General features: G+C 41.9%; 1 protein-coding gene and 1 long non-coding RNA gene across 2 annotated transcripts in view; both read left to right on the top strand.

Moving 5' to 3' along the window:
- Positions 1–21,596, top strand: part of LOC134291400 (uncharacterized) — a 286,882-nt gene that overhangs the window by 46,666 nt on the left and 218,620 nt on the right. The gene's annotated exons all lie outside the window — the stretch shown is intronic.
- Positions 1–21,596, top strand: part of LOC109422710 (uncharacterized) — a 43,543-nt gene that overhangs the window by 1,968 nt on the left and 19,979 nt on the right. Inside the window, exons 2-5 of the mRNA XM_029872034.2 lie at positions 14,050–14,212; positions 14,276–14,566; positions 14,627–14,843; positions 14,905–15,121. Of these exons, the coding sequence (XP_029727894.2) occupies positions 14,050–14,212; positions 14,276–14,566; positions 14,627–14,843; positions 14,905–15,121 (888 nt within the window). The remainder of the gene's footprint in view (positions 1–14,049; positions 14,213–14,275; positions 14,567–14,626; positions 14,844–14,904; positions 15,122–21,596) is intronic.

Here is a 21,596-nt window from a genome sequence, read left to right as displayed (position 1 = left end):
ACGTATTTAAGCATTGTTTTGATGAAATATGATAGTTTAACTTACATAAATCACAGCGTTTACTACTATTACATCTTCTAATTGCTCCCAATATCTGCTAGACTGTATTCTGGTTGAAATAACATACATTGGACGTCTCACATTTTGAGAAATGGCACCCAAAGTGTTCAAATTTCTAGCATGCACTAGGCTCAGTGTACCAGTTATGGCTATAGTACCTCAAATTCGCCATAGTTGATTTTCAACCTTTAAAGATATGAATCAACAAGAAAAAATTCGTGAACAATAGATCACGATCACAAAAGATGTTTTTTTTTTTTGTTTTTATTTATGTGTATTTTAACTGGTTGCTAATTCTACACTCATCACGAAAGATGATTGCAATCATTCAAACTTCACATTTTGCTCAAATTATGGTAGAAATAATCATTTTCCTTAACTTTTCGGCCTCCTTGCACCCTATTTCACCATAGTGTACCAGTTATGGCAAATCCCATAAGGAATGCATGTAAATAGTGCGAAGTGTAACCCAAATAAACAAATGTGTCCATAACTGGTACAGGGTTCCTATCATTGGCACACGCCGTCATAAATACTAAAAGTAGTTTTGGCTCCGGTTTTATATTTTTCCTGAAAAGTATGGAAACTAATCTATCATTTGACTTATTGTTTACATTCGTCGGTTTTCTTCTTATTTTTGTAGAAATAGTTTTTCTTAGGTGGTGCGATAACTGGTACAGGCACCCTACTTGTTTCAGAATTTAGACATTCTTTTCAAATAAATCATGTTAAAAATGAATGTGGTTCAAATCTAAGACTCATTTATAATATATTTCTTAAAATAGAATGAAATAAGCCAATGTTTTGACCATGTCATGCATTTTTGTATGACCATCTGCTTTAAAATAAACAGGGTTCAAAATTTCCAACTCTTCTTGCAGTTCTTTCGTTTGGCAGTCTTCTAATTCATTTGGTTATGCTAGTATTATACAGTTATACGTCAGAGGCATTAGGATACGTCTATACGAACTATTTATTTTAGCTTTTATCAATCCCATTTTGATGTTTAACCAACCGAAAACCTATATACTTTGTTTTCTCACGACATTTTATGCAATAATTTAAACATTTCCAACAATAGTTTTGTGTCATATTTTAAAAACAACTAATCTAGCTAACATTAGAGTATTTACAGAAAGCATTTTGGCAAAATAAATTAATTTATCATCGTTTCTCCTTATCGGGACAAATTTTTATAATATTTCTTCCAATTTCACAAATAAATAAACTTTTAAGGTTAATTATCTTGCTAACACGTCATAAACTAAATGCCAAGACAAATGTTTTTCAGAGTTTGTTATATAAGTCATGAATGGTCAAAATTTCATTGCAATCGATTCATTGAATCCGGAGATATGACGGCTCAAAGTTGGCTATCGGATAATTATGGATTTTTCAAGAATCGTTGTAACTTAGTGCAAAATAGCCCGATATTTTCCAAATTCGGACCACTGATACACAACTAGTTGATAAACTTACAGTGAAAATTTGAGATTTTATGATGCATTTTTAGAATAGTTACAGCTAGTTGAACATTTTTCGAAAAATGAAAATTTTGCCTGTCCCGATCATTTTGTCTATCCCCTGTACATGTTTTTTAGCCAATTAGTCACATATTTTTGTATAAAATTCAATATTTTGCGAAACTGCGTACTAGACGAACTAAGGATTCCTTTGGGAATTACTCCAGAGATTCCTTTGGAAATTCTTCCAGTGAGTTTTTGGGAATCTTTTCAGGAATTCCTTCAAGATACTTTTAAGAATTTTCTCGGAAATTTAATGATTCCATTAAGGATTTCTTGGAGGATTTCTTTACAAATTCTTGAAGGGATTCAAGGCTTTCAGCGTATGGTTTTACAAGAAAAAAGGAATGCTAAAGGAACTCCTGTAGGAATTCGTTCACAAAGTCCTCTATGAAGGGTTTTAATCATTTTTGCTGAGATGCATTCGGAAATTTCTCCAAAGTACCATGTTCTCACAATTTCACTTCATGAGCGTATGGGCATGGATTTAATTCCCTGCCCGTGTTTTTTTACTTTTGATAATAAACAAGATTTTTTTTCTCTGATACCAGTATGAGAATTTTGTCAGAAATGTTTTAAATTTTCTGCAAAAAAATAAATGGCCATAACATCCAAGAAGCACTTCCTACAATTACGCTGAAAAATCATCCCATAAAAAATTAAAGATCTGGAAGATTTTCTTGAGAAATTCCTTGGTTGTTGTATTGATATTATTGAGACATATTCTAAAAGTGTTCCTGAAATAATCCTTGGAAGTATTGTTCATGAAAAGGTTTTATTGCGGACATTTCTGAATAAATATGTTTGAAGAAATTCTTCAGACTATAGCCTACAGATATTCCTGAAGCAATGCAAAAAGACAGGACAAATTCTTGGATATATTTCATGAGAAATCCTTAGAATCTTTTTAAAGAAATCCTTCATGACGAAAACATTGGAGGTATTCAACGAACTATACTCCCGTAGGAATTCAGGCAAAACTCGCTTGACGATTTCTTGAAAATTCCATTCGCGCATTCCTGAAGAACCCTCTGAAAGCATATTTAAATAAATCTCTGCTGAGTATATCTGAAAAAAATCCCTAATCGAGTTCTCGAAAAATTCTTGAATGATTTCATGAAAAAAAATCTTCTTGATACCGTAAAACGGGGTATCACTAATCAGCGGGGTGACATTGATCGGCTTGACCGACCTACTGAAGTGTTAAAAACAAACATTTTGAATTGCATCAGTTTCTGCTAGAATAATATTTCGTAATCAAATGACATGATATTCATTGAAATTTCATAAAAATTCATTGAATTTCATAAATATTCAAATAAATCGATTTATCCTTAACTGTGTTTCGTAACGCAATAAAATACATTGTCAAACATTCTCGAATACTAGATACAATATTAGGTTAGGAAACAATGTATAACTTCAATATGATATCAGAGAGTTAGATTCAATAAACGAAACTTTTATGAAAGTGCACTTTTTCAATAAAATATACGATTTATTCAAAGTAGGCTATCAACTCCTTAATTCATTGCCTATCTCCATGTTTTATTCCCAGTTTAGAGGATTTTAATCTTAAAATAACTCAAAAAGGACATAAGTAGTAAGAGTTTAGACAACATATTTGAAATCAGAGACCCCAAATTTAGTAAGTAAGGGTACATTGTATACATTGCAGTAAGGGTACACAAACGAACATTGATCACTGGCATGATCAATGTTACCCCAAATCAACTGAAACGAATCGGTCAATACTATCAGTGCTGGGCCGACCCAGGACACAAGAGATTCTGGCAATCCCAGGGTCGGTTAGCTACTGGGTAATCAAGGACAGGCGATACAAAAACCTTACCAAGAAAAAGCTACCGATCGATAGAGCTTGTGATGAAAACAAAACAGAACAATACGACATTGATTTTTCATTAGGGCCTAACTGACATTTTCGAGTTCTCTTCATCGATCCTCTCTTTGTGTTATTACAGAATGTGTATTGAGTTTTCCATGTTGCTATAGAAACAAAAAGAATAATGATTTTGTTTGTTTTGATCAGGTTATTAGCGAAAGAGAGAGTCGACGAAGAGAAATCGATCAAGTCAGTTAGGCCCTTATGAAAAATCATTGTCGAATACATAGGCAGTCGGGTGCCTGTAACTTTTGCCAGTCTTGGTAAGGTGGTGTGAACTACCAATCAAGCCGATCTGTTTAAAAGCACAGGTCGTACGGCAGAAGTTTCACGCATTCGATGTTTTCGTTCAATACATGGCCCACTTGTCTAATTTCACCTTCTATAAATTTTCACACTTGTTCGCAACCTAGCGAATACTATCATATCTATCATATCATTATCCAATTTGATCTCTACTCCCTTCACTCTGAGTAGAAAAAGACCAATAAAGCCATAAATGGATTAAGTTATAAATAGAATACGGTCGATAAATCAGAATAAGTCTGTCAATTTCTTGATTTTGCTTTGGCTGACCAAGCCATGTGGGAAATTACAGTGTTGAACACTTTTCATAAATCAAAACTGAATTTGTTCATCGAGCACATGTTCTGTTGTGCACATGGATGTCAAAGCTTTTTATAATAACTCACATAGTTCTTAATTTCGCTACTACGTGACGCTAGTGTACATAGTTACTTCTGGTATTACTTTGGTGAGGTATATCGTAAATGTTCTCCGAAGTATGAACAGTATGAAAAGTCTTTTCGAGTAGCTTAACATATACTCAGAGGGCCAGTTGCTTGTTTTGAAAAGATAAACTAGTAACGTTTGCTTCAACCAGAGAATTATACAAGAAAGAGCGAAAGTTTTGATCAATGTAACCCCGGATTACGGTACTAAAAAAAAATCGGAGGATGTCCTGGAGAAATACTTGTAAGAATTCCCTGACAAATTCTTGAAGGATTTCCAGACAAAAAAGCTGAATGTATACCAGAAGAATTTCATGGTGGTAAAAAAATAGCTTTAAAATTTTGAAGATAACTGTTCAGGAATCCATAAACCCGTATTCTTGCAAATATTCCTCATCAAAATCATTGGAAAAAATTACAGGAGAAAATCATGAGTGAAATTCTCGATTTTTTTTATAAATCCCGGGAGATATACAATACATGGAAAGGAGGTTTTCCTGGAACAATCCCAAGAGTTATAGGTATCTGAAGATATTCCAGAAGGTATTCTTAAAGTAACAGTTGAAGGTGCAATAAAAATATCTTAAATAAATTCTGATACCTGATCGTGCTAGAGTTTCCAGGTATACGATTTGGGTACCAGAACTTAATATGTGCAACGAGGTGGAGAACATTTACGATATACCTCACCAAAGTAATACCAGAAGTAACTATGTACACTAGCGTCACGTAGTAGCGAAATTAAGAATATGTGAGTTATTATAAAAAGCGACCAAAGTTCTGAATAAATTTGCCGAAGGTAATACCTTCATATCTTACTTAAATTTCGAGGTTTGTATTTCGGATTCTATATGCAATCCATCAACTGGAAGTACCCCTGCGTAATCCTGAACAACTTTTCCGAAGATCGTACCTTGCTATGTGACTCTAATTTCGTGCTGTATCCCATCATAGTTGTATCGGAAGTAACTATGTACACTACCGCCACGTGGTGGTAAAATTCAGAACTATGCGGTCCCTCACCTGGAAGTGTTTAAAGTCCTGAACAACTTTGCGGAAGATCGTATCCTCCTACCCGAGCAGAAGGGAATACCTTGCAGTAATCATTTGGCACTATTATTTGCCTTGCTTGCCAATACAGTGCTAGGGTAGAACTGACCTGCTCTGCGGGGCCGTATAATAGCCCTATGGGGTGATACACAAATTATGTATGTCACGCAAAAACCGAATTTTTTCAACTCCCTCCCCCCTATGTCACACTTTTTGTATGAAACCTCGCCATTTTTATATGGATCTTCACGTCCTGCGAAACTCCCCCCTAAAAGCGTGACGTAATTTGTACATGGCCCCATATAAGGTTAAAAAGTCGAAATAAAGAGCTCGGTTGCTTGGGAAGAGCAACCTATGCGCTAATACCTAAAGTTGTTATTGATAGGTTATTCTAGGAAATGTTGTGAGAACATCATGTACTTGAGCATAGTTTTGTTTAATTTGGTAACATTTTCAACATGTTTTTTTATTACATCATAGAGTTATCGAACAAATGTACAGTTTAATACTAAGAATTATTATTGCTTTGGTATTTAATAACTGTTCGATAATATATACAGCACTTGAAATTCGAAGAATGGATTTATTGTTGTAATAACCAAACATGTTATTTCCTAAGTATTATTCATACAAAATTATGGCATTCATTTTTGTCATTTTGCCTCTTCTTACTACGTAACAAAGGGCCATTCGAGATATGATAGTATTGAGTTTCAATACCTTGATATGTTACACAATTGTTATTCTTTTCTGCATGAATTATTTGCTATAGCTCATCAAAGTCATACGGGAAGTAACTATGCACACTAGCACCACGTGGTGGTGATTTTAAAACTAGTGCTCGTAGTTCTGAACCACTGCCTGAGTTGTACTTTTCTATCTTACATGAATTTCGTTCTATATCTCACAAAATTCTCGCCGGAAATAACTTTGTACATTAGCGTCACGTGAAAGTTGTCAAGCCGGCTTCATCGACGGCCGGTCGACAACGGACCAGGTTGTCACCGTACGGAAAATCTTCCAGAAATGCCATGAATACCAAGTCTCAACGCATCGACTGCAAGACGGCATACGACAATATTGACGGCATAGAGCTATGGAAAATCACTGTCCAGAATGACTTTTCCGAACAGTTCACTAGACCTAGACAGATCAAAGAAATGACGATGTACAAAACACTGATAAGACTGTAGTTATAATAACTGGTTTCTACGGACACGAGATCTGGACTATGCTCAGGGAGCACATGCAACCACTCCAAGTCAGCCAGAAATTTGGTTGGTATATCCAAATTGCAACTGAAATAGTCAAACATATATAGCACCAAAGAAATCGTATTCAATGCACGAAACAGGCATATACATACTAAAGTGGAGGCCATATCGAAACATATATACGATTACTGCGATTCCATCCAACATGATTTACGATTTCTCGAAAATTTCTACGATTTCGCCGATTTTATTCGTCTAAATATACGATTATACCTGATCTTATTACGATTGAGTGTACCAATATACGACTCAAGATTCTCCAATAAAAAAAACAATTCAGTAACAAATTTCGAAAACGACGTATAGTCAATTAATCAATGGTGTAGCATTGATTAGACCAGGCCCACTCGTGGGCTTCATGCTACACACGCAACAGCACGTCGTTAACGATTTTTAATTTCGTTATCCACCCATTTTCGCACCAGTCGTTCGTTTCCATGTGAGTAAAATAATGATCGGTCGCCTTTGCGCACCGGTGGTCTCTATTCTATCCGTACCATCGGTTTTTTGCACTTCTGTAAATCATCGCAATATTTTGTGTATTTCTATGGTGTTATTGCAAATCTTATTCAGTATAATAATCTGTGCTCATATTTTGAAAGAAGGGGGTTTGGATAAGACTGGAAACAGTTAGTAAAAATTGAACTCAAATAAATAATTCCCTTGGAGATTTGTACCAGTTTTGGTGCGTTTAAAGATATTATTTTCCCAATAATGTATGATTGTATTTAATCTCGGAATTCATGCAATCTTCTTTTTTAATTATGTATTTGTTGCTTACTGTATGACTTGTAGGTTGAATTTTTATCTAAAATAATATCCATCTCTTCGATATCCATGTTGCCTTTCTCGCAAGAAATTTATCTAAATTTGAGATTTTGAGTATCTTTTTAATAATTAGGTTTATTGAATAATTACATTCCTTGCATTTCCAACACATTTATAACGTACACTACCCGTCATAAGTACGGACTCACAAAAAGTATTGTAACAATATTGCATCACTCTGACTCACCTCGGTATCTCCAAAACCTGAGGACTCACAAAGATGCTGTCTTCAGGAAAGTTATTCAGGAGCCCAAAAGCAACAACTTTTCGGAATGCGGCATTTTTGTAGGTGATCTAGTTTTAGAGATATCGAGGTGAGTCAGGGTGATGCAATATTGTTGCAATACTTTTTGTGAGTCCGCACTTATGACGGGTAGTGTAGTTGTCTCCTTTAAAACTTCGCCTAGGTCAAGATTTTTGAATCCTGGTCATAGTAGAAGCTGTCTTCTGTTAACGTAGTAGCAATTGCCCCTGGGTTGCCAGCATAGCAACCACCATTGTTATTTTTTCATAACAGATTATTCCACTGTAACACTCCAACCAGTACGGCGTCTTAAATAAAGCTAGTCGTCATTTCTCAAGTGTCCGTGTCCTTACTCGAAGCCAAGTCCCTCAACAGGTTATGGGCCCAGCAGAAGGATCTTGCCTGCGCAATTCCGCAGTTTCGTGGAGACACTGGAAGATACGAGAACTGGAGCTACCGTGTCAGGCTATTTTTGGAAGCGGCTGGAGTCTCGGAGGTGCTGACGGAAGATGTTCCGGATCAAGTAACCGAGAGGACCAAATTCCCGGAGAAGGACCGCAAGGGAAAAGCGCTGTTGGTAAGCTGCCTGGCGGACGACTGCCTAGAGGTCGTTCGGGAGAAATCAACGTCGAAGCTGATGTGGGAAGGTTTGGAGGCAACGTATGCGAAGAAGTCGATTACCAACCAGACCCTCATCCGGAAGCAGCTGGCACGGCTGCGCATGAAGAGTGGAACCAAGATGAGAAGCCACTTCATCGAGTTCGAAGGGTTGGTAAGAAAGCTGAAAACGGCAGGTGCGAACTTGGTCGAAGCAGATTTGGTGTCGCAGCTGTTTCTAACGTTACCGGACTCATACGACCCGCTTGTGACAGCCTTGGAGAATATGAGTGAGGAAGAGTTAACCTTGGATCTCGTCAAGCAAAGGCTGTTGGCAGAAGAGTTGAAGCGTGCGGACCGAGTGGAAACTGAGCATTCGGACTTTGAAGAGGAAGTACCTGCAGCTTTTACAGGACACCAGGAGAAGCAGCAAAAGTTTACCGGAAAATGTCACGGCTGCGGTAGAAGGGGGCATCTCAAAAGGGATTGCAGCTGGCAGAATCATTCCGAAGTTTGGTCTCAGGAGAGGAAATCTGTGAGTTTCATGGTAGATAACGCATCAAGGCTATATGAAACTGAAGATGATCGCCAAAACGCCACCTATGCAGGAGAACCCGAAAGTGATGATGAAGATTGGTTTCGCAAAGGTGATAGAGGAGACATCGCTAGTGCTGATGACCACAGACGAGCAGATGCTTGTGCAAGGAGACCGGACAACCCTAGAAACACAAGGAGCCCGGAAGATCAGGTGCAGTATAGGCAAAGCTGGCAGGAAGGCAGTACACTAGGGAAGATAATCGGATACTTCTCTGGCTACAGATCAAACTATGAAAATTTGTTTCGGCTGAACGGACCCAAGCCGACATGAGCTATGCTGTCATTTAGGGGTGGCCGATTGAGGGGGGGGTGTTAACGTAGTAGCAATTGCCCCTGGGTTGCCAGCATAGCAACCACCATTGTTATTTTTTCATAACAGATTATTCCACTGTAACACTCCAACCAGTACGGACGTCTTAAATAAAGCTAGTCGTTATTTCTCAAGTGTCCGTGTCCTTACTCGAAGCCAAGTCCCTCAACATCTTCTAACAGTCTGCGATAAGTTTGCGTAACCTTTCTTCATAAACGTGTATTTTAACTTCAGCTTATTCTATACTCAGTCACAACCTTTTAGTTACAAAGCATCAATCGGAAATCTTAATATATATTGCGATCCTTTGGATGCTGGTATATGAATATTTTGTTGGAAGCAGATTCTATGCGCTTGAAGTAGACTGCGTATTTGTCAAAGTACAAATCAATTATTAGTTTCGAAACGATCGGCCGAATCAAAAACTAAAGGTGTGATTATGAACAATCGTAACTATTTTTATAAGAAAATCAATACATTTTCGTTATGCATGACCCTAAAATTGGCGAAGAAGGGAAAACATTATTCATAATATACTTAAGCAAAGCTTGTCAATTTAAACCTATTATTTTTCTGCGTTTGTATAGTCACTCTATCACAATTGTATGTCAGACAATTTGTTGTGTAATTCGTGTAATGATCTATGATATTGTTTGGTTGAAAATTTCAAAGCAAGTAAAAATAAAATTTTTAAACATTTGATGCAAACTAAAATAAATTCCTACCTATACAAAACAAGAAAATCATTCTCTAGAAACTATATACCTGGCAACAAATCCATACTCATGTTTTTTCGTCTCCTCTTTACGCTACCCAGAGAGCTAAACGCGAGACAGCGCACGAGCCTACGGATAGAGACCGTACTTTGCGTGTCTCTATATTCTAAGCCCTGCTACGAACCGTACGTAAACTTTTCGCTTTCGAGCCCTACTTAGCAGCGACCGGTGCGGTTCACTTCTTTGTTCGGGGCTCTACTTAACGTTAAAACGCTTGATTGAGCCCATGAGTGGGCTTGGTCTTATACGTCGTTTTCAAAATGTGTTACTGAATTGGTGTTCAGTGGGAATCGAACTTAGGTCATTTGATTGAATACTGCGCGTTATCTCAATTGGCTATATTGCCAAGTTGGAAAGAGAGAGTTCAAAGTGAATGGCATGAAACGAATAAAAATTAGCATAATACGGTGCGAGACTTGTGGTGGGAGCGTTGTTGTTGTGCATTGAGTGGCACCAAATGTGGTGCGGTGCAAGAGGCCCGGAATTGACATCGTTGTTGGAATCTATGCATCGCTTATTGTAAGTCATCTGCTGTATATAAATAGTGTGAAAACCTATATATTTGGTTTAATTCATTGGTACCATGGTTGGGATGTATCAACAACAACAAAAATACAAATTTGTGATGAATACCATGTTTTCCTTTTCTCCATCATACAAATATGTAAACAAAACTATTAACGATTTCCGAGATTAAGATACGACTATTAAAAGTGCAGTAACGATCATATGCGACTGTAAAAATGAATATACGATTTCTACGATTTCGTTCACTTCGTATACGGTGCAAGTATGACGCAAACGATCAATATACAACATTGTTATAGTTGTATACGATTTCACCGATTTTCATCATACCTTAAGGTTGCAAGCTCGATTTAGCAGATTCATATACGATGTGAAGCGACGATTTCCACGATTCAAAGAAATCATATATACGATGCTAGTGAACTTGCAGCTTGACACTGAGTATGTACTTTTTTCACGATTCTACACGATTCTATGCGATCCTACCGATAGTATCTCGCACCTTTAAGGATCGGAGACGACTATATGAAACAAAACCGCAATTGTAATTCAATTTGGCATGAAATGCGATTTTACGCAATCATTGTCAACAAATATACATATTATTATACAATTTTGATTCAATATATGAAAATATACGATGTTTTCCACACAATGATTTACGATATGTGGTTGGCTGGGGTGCTCGAGCAGGAGAATGGCGTGTGGCGGCGAAGAATGAATCACGAGAACGCTACACTCTACGGCAAACCTAGCATCCGGGAAGTGACAAATGCTGGAAGGATACAACGGGCATGTTTTGAGAATGCTGGACAACAACCCTGCAAAGCTGGTGTTTGCCAGCGAATTTTTGAATCATCCCTCGTCGGATTTTGAACTGGGCGGAGCTGTCAAAAGCAGTTGCCCAGCTGTTAAAAGGTGATTTCAAAAAATCTCTTCGAAATTGATTTTAGCTATCAAAATGAAGTTCTAGAAAACTTAATAAAAATCGAATGGCTCAGAAAAGGTGCTCTTTCATGTAAATTGAAAAATCAATATTTTTTTTAATTATAAAACCTAATTAGGCAAGGAATTATAATACCCACGTTTTTGGGCCATTTCATTGTAGAAACGGAGCATTTACCTTCTCACCAAACAAAACCCAAGCGACACACAACTTCTGTGCAACCCTTACATACGCTGCCGTGAATGTTTTGTTATCATGTGTGTTGCTTGGGAAATTGAGCTCATTACTAAAAATCTAGTACTTCACCGATCGCGTCCTATACAATTTTATCAAGATATATAATGATGTTATACTAAGTAAATGAATGAATATTAGATATTTGTTTAACAATTTCCCTGGGGTTCTTGGAGTCAAACTAATTCATACTCTCCATTACAGTAATCATATCTGTTTTGCCATTTCGCGCATCCAATGTCAATGTTCTCCAGCTCTTTGAAAAGTTCATTACGGGCATCGACGTACCGTTTTGTCACGAGCAATCTTATCACAAAATAATCAAACAGACAACCTAAATTGGCCGATTGTTCAAATTATGACATTGGTCACGCCAAAATGAGTCAGATATAGGTACTCCAATCACTACTTATAATCTCCGGTTGTCCCTCATTTAATCGGCTCGTTTTAATGATATCTCGGGCTAACCATGTGATGCAAAGGAAGTCATTAGAGATTAAAGCCATTTCGGTCGACACGTCGCGTCAATTCGTGGGTACCAACTGTATGGATGAGCTACGCCAATGTGATTGCTCACAATCAAACCTATACGAATAGAAATGCTGCCAATGCTAAAAGGCGGACGATTCTGGCATGGTTCAACATTGACGCTATTTTTTACGCCTTCACAGCTGTAAAGCGAAAAACGAAGTGCAGAAGTGTGTGTTATTTTGCAATGATCATTTATTGAATTTTCACATCAGAGCAATAGCATGAAACAGCTCACCCATTATGTACCTTTGTATATCTAGTGACCAATGAAGGTTGACCGCAGCTACCGTTGGCTTGAGGATAGGGTCACAGTACATCTCTAGGGTCGCCCTACTTATCCTTGTTATTCACGTATTCATGAAAATACTTTAGTTGACCTTTTCACTCTCCTCTGATCCACTCACCCTAGCTACCCAAGTAACACACTTGTCACAGAAGAATCACGGCATCGCAGGTTATTGTTGCGCAGAAGTCACTATGACTTACTTCTAACAAACAAATACTTACTTGCTAGAAGTAAGTCACTATAACTTCTGCGCAACAAGTGTGTTACTTGGGTACCTTCACTCTACTTCACTTCACCCACTTTCTTAAGACTGTTCTGACCTTCTTCCTTTGGGACCCCTTTCTCCTGTCGCTATCCTCCATTGTTCACTGCTCCAGCTCCTTCTCGGTCCACAGTTCAAATGCAACCTTTGCCGCCTGAATGAACCGGGATGTCTGCGATCACTGGAAAACGAACCTCTGGTAGGTCTTCAGCCGGGTCTACCGGATGACCGGTACATCACCCGCCCCATATGAAAGCTGTTCAACGGTGGAAAGTTATCCATTTTGGGGTTAGGGTTCCAATATGACCCACAGTGGACACTTCCCATCGGACTTCACTAGTATCGATCACTTGGGCAAATGGCCGTTTTTTGGTCAAATGAGGATCTCCAAGATCCTAATGGCCTCCTTTTGCTACCACCGTCTACGTCCATGTTTCAGGAAAAGTAGTGAAGTAATCTGGTGGCTAATGTTGAAGGATAATGGTAGCTGCTATTTATGGCTGCGTTCTTTTCTGGTGACTAGCAAACACAAAGAATAGAAACATACAACACAAACACTTTCCTGAATATTGATTAAACAAACAGACGAAAACTACACTAGACCGCGACAAAATCTCGCCAACCTGCTGAGGGACTAATGCGTACCGTTACAATCTCTCCGTCGCTGGTTATCCGGATGTCCTGCCATAGAACGAAGGACAGACGAAAAAAATCCCGAAAACTCGCGCAACGCTGAGTATGTCTCCCGCTGTCGAACGAAGCACAAAAGCGAAAAAAAATCAAAGGAACCACCAAATCTGCACAAGCGAATCTGTATGTTTCCCAGCTGCCAATAATGTATCGCACACTCATAACCTTGCAATTATCAAACTATTGGCCGCGGCAATAATTTTATTGGCGATCCATGCTTTCTCTTCCAAGCTTTTTTTATGCAGCAACACCTGTAAAGCTAACAACCGTCTTCTTTCATCCCCTCTCTCTTGAGTAGAGGAGCGGCTGAAATTTCTATCCAATCAAATTACATTCCAGGTGTTTACAGAAGAACTTATCAACTCCTCTCCTCTCCTCTTCTTGGCGTAACGTCCTCACTGGGACAATGCCTGCTTCTCAGCTTAGTGTTCTATGAGCTCTTCCACAGTTTTTAACTGAGAGCTTCCTCTGCCAATGACCATTTTGCATGTGTATATCGTGTGGCAGGCACGAAGATACTCTATGCCCAAGGAAGTCAAGGAAATTTCCATTACGAAAAGATCCTGGACTGACCGGGAATCGAACCCGTCACCATCAGCATGGTCATGCTGAATACCCGTGCGTTTACCGCCTCGGCTATATGGGCCCTTATCAACATGACTGTCATTTCTCCTTCCAGACTTCTCTACTCCTCTAAGGTTCCAACCTGGGTGATGGTATTCGAAGACATCACCAAACGAGACTACCAAATGAAATACTCCCAGCTGAACTTGGATGAGGCCAAAATTGTGTACACGAAGCTATCGCGGTGGCACGCTGCTTCCATGTACTTAGCCGACACGGTAAGGTCCTTGAATATAAACTGTTTCAATCCAAACTGCTTTACTTATTAATTTTGCCCACAGCTACCAATCATCACAGAGTTGGACAACAGCCTTGGAAAACTGATGGACAGTGAGTTCAGCAATCTCTGGCTTGGACATATCGCTACCCTGGCCAAGCTGTGCGGCGGATGGCCTGGCTTCGAGTCGTATACGGAACGGTTGGAGAACATGAAGGGGTTCATCCTGACCAAGCTCAAGGAAATCTACCAAGTGAAACCAACCAATCTGTTCAATGTGCTGAACCACGGAGACATGCATTCCAAGAACATGATGTTCAAAATTGAGGAAGGCGTCACCACGGATATTCTACTGGTATTTACAGAAATCGTGATTCATTTTTCGTTGCTTCCAACTAACCAACAATTCTTTTAGCTCGACTACCAAATCAGCTTCTGGGGATCGCCGGCGTGTGATATCATCTACTCGTTGTACAATACGTGCTCGGTAGAAACTAGAGATAATCATCGGGACGAGCTGATCAAGTTTTACCATGACGAGCTTACAGCCACGTTGAACAAATTCGGCTATCTGAAAAAGATGCCAACTCTGCTCGATTTGCATGTAGAAATTGTGAAATGTGGACACCTCGGTAAGATTCTTTATCGCTAACAGTCCTACAAACAAAACTGAATCTCTCAAAATCATTACAGAAACTTTCCTCTGCTGTACGTTCCTTCCCTTCATGATACTGTCATTCGATGAGCTTATGCCAGCCTCCACCGAAAACCCGGAGGAAGGAGTCGAGCTCGACTTCGCCGATAAGGAAAAGATGGAGGGAATCATGCTGAAGGTGTTCCAGCATCCGGCCTATGTTTCTGTCATCCAGCGATACCTGCCTACGCTGCTCCACAAGGGATACCTGGATTTGTGAACAACAATTTGGGCAGGCCTTGTATTGTAAACGTTTCGGCACATCAGGGACACAAGCAGTTGTTTGACCATTGTTTGAAACAAGAAATACATCAGATCAGTATTCGTTAATGGATGTTGCTCATTTTATGGATTCCAGTCTGACAGGTCTTTTGAATGAGTTATGAATTTTTCGCCTGATTATTGATTCCAAAGGATCAAGCCTTATTTATTAGAAAATGGAATCCCATATTAGGCTGCCCCAAAAAAAATCGATGTTCGAAAAGTCAAGGTACTCAACTCTTAAATGAAATATACGCATATTTGAAACATTTTTGTAGAACATTTCGATTTTCTAAAAAAAATGTTTAGAGGTTCCGCCAGAGCAATTTTTAAAAAATTACCCTTTTTCATTAAAATTCTCAAAAAAATATTTTATCAAATATATTAAATCTTTTTTTAGAGAAATGGCCCAAATGAATAGTACGATCAGATAAAACTTTCGGGGTTGAAAATAAATAATAGTACGTGTATGTTTTTAGTCTTCTCACAGAGATTCTTCTACAGAGATGTTCTACAGAGATGCTTTAAATATGTATATCTGTCATTTAAGGGTTGATCACTTTGACTTTCGAACATCGATTTTTTTTGGACAGCCTAATCCTATATTCAAGCCACCATAAAGTTCCCAGAAAGCCCAACATTTCGATTACCAATCAGCCTTGTAGATGTTTTGAGAACCGTCATAAAACCACATACCTTTTATTTTGGTTTTAAGGTTTTTTTTTATCTGTATTAACGAGATTTTTAGCCCTAGGCTAGTTCATCTCGGGACCCATGCTTTACTTCCCTTCCGAAGGAAGAACTCACATTTTGCGAGTTTGTCGGGAGTGGGATTCGATCCCAGGTCCTCGGCATGATAGTCAAGTGTTCTAACCATCACATCAGGTCCGCTCCCATCGGTTTTAAGGTACTAAGAACCTTTTCTAGTCTATTGACCTGTAAAATGTTACTAGGGGAGGGTTCCAAGGAGTTGTAGGAGCCTTTAAGGGCGCTCTGACAGAGACCTGCAAACGTCCAGGTGCCCATTTGAAATCCACTGAGACCTACTAAAACGTCCCTGAGGCGCCCTCCTGAGATTTCGTGGTATTTCTCCTGAAACCTCCTGGGAGCCCTTGGAACGCCTCTGAGACCCCTTGGGCACCTAAGAGACCCTCTGAAACCCCCTAGAACATTTTGACACCTCGTGGTACCTTCAAAAATTCTCTAAAACGCCTCTGAGACCCCATGATGCGCCCTGCAGACCCCCTGGAATCCTCCAGGCATCCACTGAGACCCTCTAAAACACCAATGAGATCCCCTGAAATGCCCTAGCGACTACCTATAATCCCACTGAGACACCTTGAAGCTACCCTGAGTCTTGCCCTGAGATCCTCTCGAACTACCCTGAGAACCTTTTTTACACAGGTGTGATTACTTCGGAGGGTGGTTCTGCTGTGCTAATGCATTTTGTCAGCAGCCTCTAGAAAACACTACAAGCACCGACGAACCGACGTGACAGCTAGAACAAATAAATTCAAATTTGTTGTCCCCGACGCTATGATGAAAAATAGCCGTACACTACCGCCTCCTCTATAACGGTTCGCGTTGTTTTGGTAGCATGATTCCAAAACCCCCGTGTATTCATATAGGAAGAGGTTCGTGTCTGCGCTGATTTGACAGAAGCGTTTGCTCGCTTCGCTGGTCGACCGTTAAATTTAGGGGGGGACAGTTTTGAATCAGCACTGTCACGTCGGTTCGTCGGTGCAAAAAGTTCGACGAGGAAGTGCAGAGCAATATTGGAGAAGGGTGGGCGGTAATGCTGCAGCAAGTAACTCGGTTTAAAACCCCTACACATCCTAGAGCTGAAGTGCGAGAAGGAACACAAGGGCGCCGCCTACAAGAGGCTGGCAGAAGAGGTCCTTGGTGAGGGTGTGCAGGTGAGGGCTCTTACACATGAGGCGACTGTGAAGGTCAAGGACATTGAAGAGATCACCGAAGTGGAAGAGCTCGTCACGGCACTGCGGCAACAGTGCGATGTGCAGGTGGCCGCCGCAGCCGTTAAGCTACGGAAAGGGCCAGCAGGGACACAGATAGCTTTGGTGGGTTGGTGTGTATGTCACCTGACATTCCACGAGCCACCAGAGGTTTGCTTCAGGTGTCTGAAACCAGGACACTAGTCGTGGGACTGCAAAGGCCCCGACAGGCGCAAACTGTGCAGGCGATGCGGCGCTGAAGATCATAAGGCCCAAAGCTGCACGAGTCCACCCATAGCTGCATGATCTGTACCGGGAAATCTTCGAACAACAGACATCCGATGGGTGGTCCAAGGTGTCCGGCCTTCAAGAAAGCCGCAGTGAACAACAAATCACAGTGTAGGTAACGCAGCTGAACCTGAACCACTGTGATGCGGCTCAGCAACTGCTTTGTCAGGCGGTTTCTGAGTAGGAGATGGATATCGCCATCATAGCGGATCCATACCGAGTACCCGCCGGCAACGGCAACTGGGTCGCGGATGGGTCCAGAAAAATGGCGGCGATATGGACGACGGGTAAATACTCCGTCCAGGAGTTGGTGTCTACTACCTATGAGGGCTTCGTGGTCGCCAAAGTAAATGCACCTCCGTGGAGGCCGATCGAGCAGTTCACGCAAATGCTGGACCGCATAACGACTGTGCTAACAGGGCGAAGGCCTGTGGTAATAGCGGGTGACTTTATTGCCTGGGCCGTGGAATGGGGAAGCCGTTTCACGAACAAGTGGGGTCAGATCCTGCTAGAAACACTGGCCAACTTAGATGTCGACTTGGCTAATGTCGGTACCAAGATTACCTATAGTCGAAACGGAGTGGAGTCAATTATTGACGTGACCTTTTGTAGTCCTGGCTTAACAAGTAGTTCGAACTGGAGAGTAGATGATAGCGACACTCACAGCGACCACCTGGCGGTTCGCTACAGTATCGACTACAACAACAGGCAGCGTGTAGAAGAAGAGACGGCTAGGCCAAGGCCAAGCCCTCGCAGGTGCAAGACATCATACTTCGACGAAGCAGTATTTAGGGAGGCGCTCCGCCGTGAGCGAAACCTACTTGGTTTAGACGGCGACGAGCTGGTAGCGGTGCTTTCACGTGCGTGTGATGCGACCATGCCTAGGCGAGTCCACCCTAGAAATGGGAGGCCACCGGCTTACTGGTGGACCGACGCGATTGCGGACCTGCGCCGCGCCTGCCTACGGGTTAGGCGGCGAATGCAGCGAGCACGATCAGAGGAAGAGCGAAACGAACGGCGGGTGGTGTTCGCCGCTGCAAAAGCCGCGCTTAAGACCGAGATAAGAGCAAGCAAAAAGCCCTGCTTTGATGGCTCCTACAGAGCAATCTCCAGAGATGTTGGAGGGGATCATTGGAGGACTTTTTCCGCGTCATGATCCTAGCCCTTGGCCTCCTTTCGTAGGACAGCCAGGGACTGGGGCTGGCGATGAGGAGAGGGTCACCGATGTGGAACTTGCGGGGATAGCTAAGTCCATTAGCGTAGGTAAGGCCCCAGGTCCGGACAGAGTTCCGAACCTGGCCTTAAAAGTAGCTATTGCAGAGGCTCCCGAGATGTTCAGGTCTGCTATGCAGAAATGCCTGGACGAGGGAGTTTTCCCAGAAGCTTGGAAGAGGCAGAGCCTGGTACTATTGCCAAAGGCGGGGAAACCACCCGGAGACCCGTCGGCATATAGACCAATATGCTTGATTGACACGGCTGGGAAGGTGCTCGAAAAGATCATCCTCAATAGAATGTTGCGGTTCACCGAGGACGAAAATGGTCTTTCGAGTAACCAGTACGGCTTCAGGAAGGGGAGGTCCACCGTAGACGCTATCTTGTCGGTTACAAAAACCGCCGAGAAAGCACTCGAGCCTAAGAGGAGGGGAATTCGCTTTTGCGCGGTAGTGACTCTGGATGTAAGGAATGCGTTTAATAGCGCCAGCTGATCTGCTATTGCCGATGCGCTCTTGCGTCTGGGGATACCGGAGTACCTGTACAAAATTCTCGGAAGTTACTTTCAGAATCGTGTACTAGTCTACGACACGGAGGTGGGTCGGAAGTGCTTTCACATAACCTCAGGAGTCCCGCAAGGTTCCATCCTGGGTCCGGTGTTATGGAATGTCGTGTACGACGAGGTGTTGAGGTTATAGTATCCAGTGGGCATGGTGATTGTCGGATTTGCCGACGACATTACGCTCGAAGTCTACGGTGAAACGATCGAGGAGGTAAAGTTGACTACCAACCACTCGATCAAGGTTGTGGAGGCGTGGATGCGGTCCAGGAAACTGGAGCTGGCTCACCACAAGACAGAGGTGACGGTTGTTAACAACCTGAAGTCGGAGCAGCAGATGGAGATCAGTGTAGGAGACTGTACTATCCTGTCAAAGCGCTCCGTCAAACACTTGGGCGTGATGATCGACGATAAGCTTACCACGTCGCCACGTAGCCACGTCGATTATGCCTGTAAAAGAGCCTCCACGGCTATTGCGGCACTGTCCCGGATGATGTCCAATAGCTCTGCGGTGTACGCCAGTAAGCGCAAGCTTCTGGCTAGTGTTGCTACGTCCATACTTAGGTATGGCGGCCCGGCGTGGGGCACCGTGCTAAGTACTGAATGCTACCAACGGAAGCTGGAAAGTACTTACAGGCTTATGTGCCTGAGGGTTGTGAGCGCGTACCGTACCGTGTCACACAACGCTCTCTGCGTCATTACTGGTATGGTGCCTATCAGCATTCTTATCAGTGAGGACATGGAGTACTTCGAAATGCGCTGCACAAGAGGCATACGCAGGACTGCCAGGATGGCCTCTATGGTCAAATGGCAGCGCACGTGGGACAGTTCCACCAAAGGAAGGTGGATCCATAGGTTGATACGTTGATACCGAGGGTAGATAGTTGAATCAATAGGTGCCATGGGGAAGTTACATTCCACCTAACACAGGTCCTTACAGGTCATGGTTGCTTCCGACAGAATCTACACCGTTTCGGGCATGCGAATTCTCCCGAATGCCCAGTGTGCAATGGTTTAGAGGAAACGGTGGAACACGTTTTGTTCGTGTGCCCGCGTTTTCGCACAATGCGTGACCGCATGCTTGCCACATGCGGGGAGGACACAACTCCGGACAACTTGGTCCAGAGGATGTGAAGGGATGAGGTTAGCTGGAATGCCGTTTCAACAGCTATCACCCATATCGTCTGGGAGCTACAGAGGAGGTGGCGCGTGGACTCGGAGAATGGCTAGTCCAGATGCAGTGCAAGAGGTGGTCCAGGGGTTCGAAGTCGGCTTCGTAGATCATACCGGTGCCCGCATGCGGTCGGGATCGACCCTTACAGCGATTAAGTGGCCGCGGAGAGGAAGTCCCGGTAGCGGTGCTGTCGTGGCATCGGTCTACTGGGTTGGATCCGAGCCCGCGGTTGGAACGGGGTCCCCGGCAAGGGTTGGGGTAGGTGGAGACCCTGCTGTCTGCAACCTTCGGGTACATCTGATAGGGCCTGGAGGGTAGTGATACCCTTGTCTTCAGCAGGTCAGATCGGGTTGCACGTGGGTATCAGTTCTTGATGTCTGCAAAGCAGTTGGGCGCAGGTGTGGAGAACGTAAGCACGGAAGACCACGAAAACGACTACGCCAGTGCAGCAAAGGACGGAATTGATCCAACTCCCACGGTGAAGGATAATGATGCCATTCACCAGCTTAAAACTGACAGAGTAACTGGTAAGGATGGTATCGCAGCTGAAATCGTCAAGATGGGCCAGCATAAGTTGGTCACCTATCTGTACCGTTTTTACAGGATCTGGGATACCCAAGAAAAGCGATCGTTTGGAATGTAGGAACCTCTGAGCGATCATCATTTCGAATGCAAAGTATTTATCCCAGATCATCTTGCGTCGTCTGTTACCTAAAACGTATCATTTTGCATCTTGCTAATTACAAAGCAATATCAAACGATTCAAGTATCGTCCCGTCCGTCAACGATCTTGTAACCAACCCTCATTCCCCTGATAACGAAACGGTTGGTACGGATGTCCCCGTTTCATCAATCCTCCAATTCAAAAACTTGTGTCAACCATATTATTCATACGTGGATAATCTGATTACCCATTATTTTTGAATTATCTTTAAACCATTAGTCTGCACAGTGGGCCTAGCCGTTTTAATATTTGTATCATATCATACCTGATATGCTGCAAATATTAATGATGTCAAGAAAATACCACAAGTAATTTTGGTATTTCCAGGATGCTTTGCAGTACCTGCTATTATTATAGATAAGATTAGATTAGATTGGAAATAAAATAGAGCATTTGAAAATGCGGCGTTTCGTGCGCAGAGATTCTAATACTATCTTTTGCTTCAAGCGTATCTCACCGAACTCCAAAAATCAAGTCAATGGATTTCAAATTGACTTACAGAATCAAATGCCCAAAATAGG

This window comes from Aedes albopictus, chromosome 3 (assembly GCF_035046485.1).
Source record: "Aedes albopictus strain Foshan chromosome 3, AalbF5, whole genome shotgun sequence".
NCBI classification, from domain to species: Eukaryota; Metazoa; Arthropoda; class Insecta; order Diptera; family Culicidae; genus Aedes; species Aedes albopictus.
This window is presented reverse-complemented; position numbering and strand designations above follow the sequence as displayed.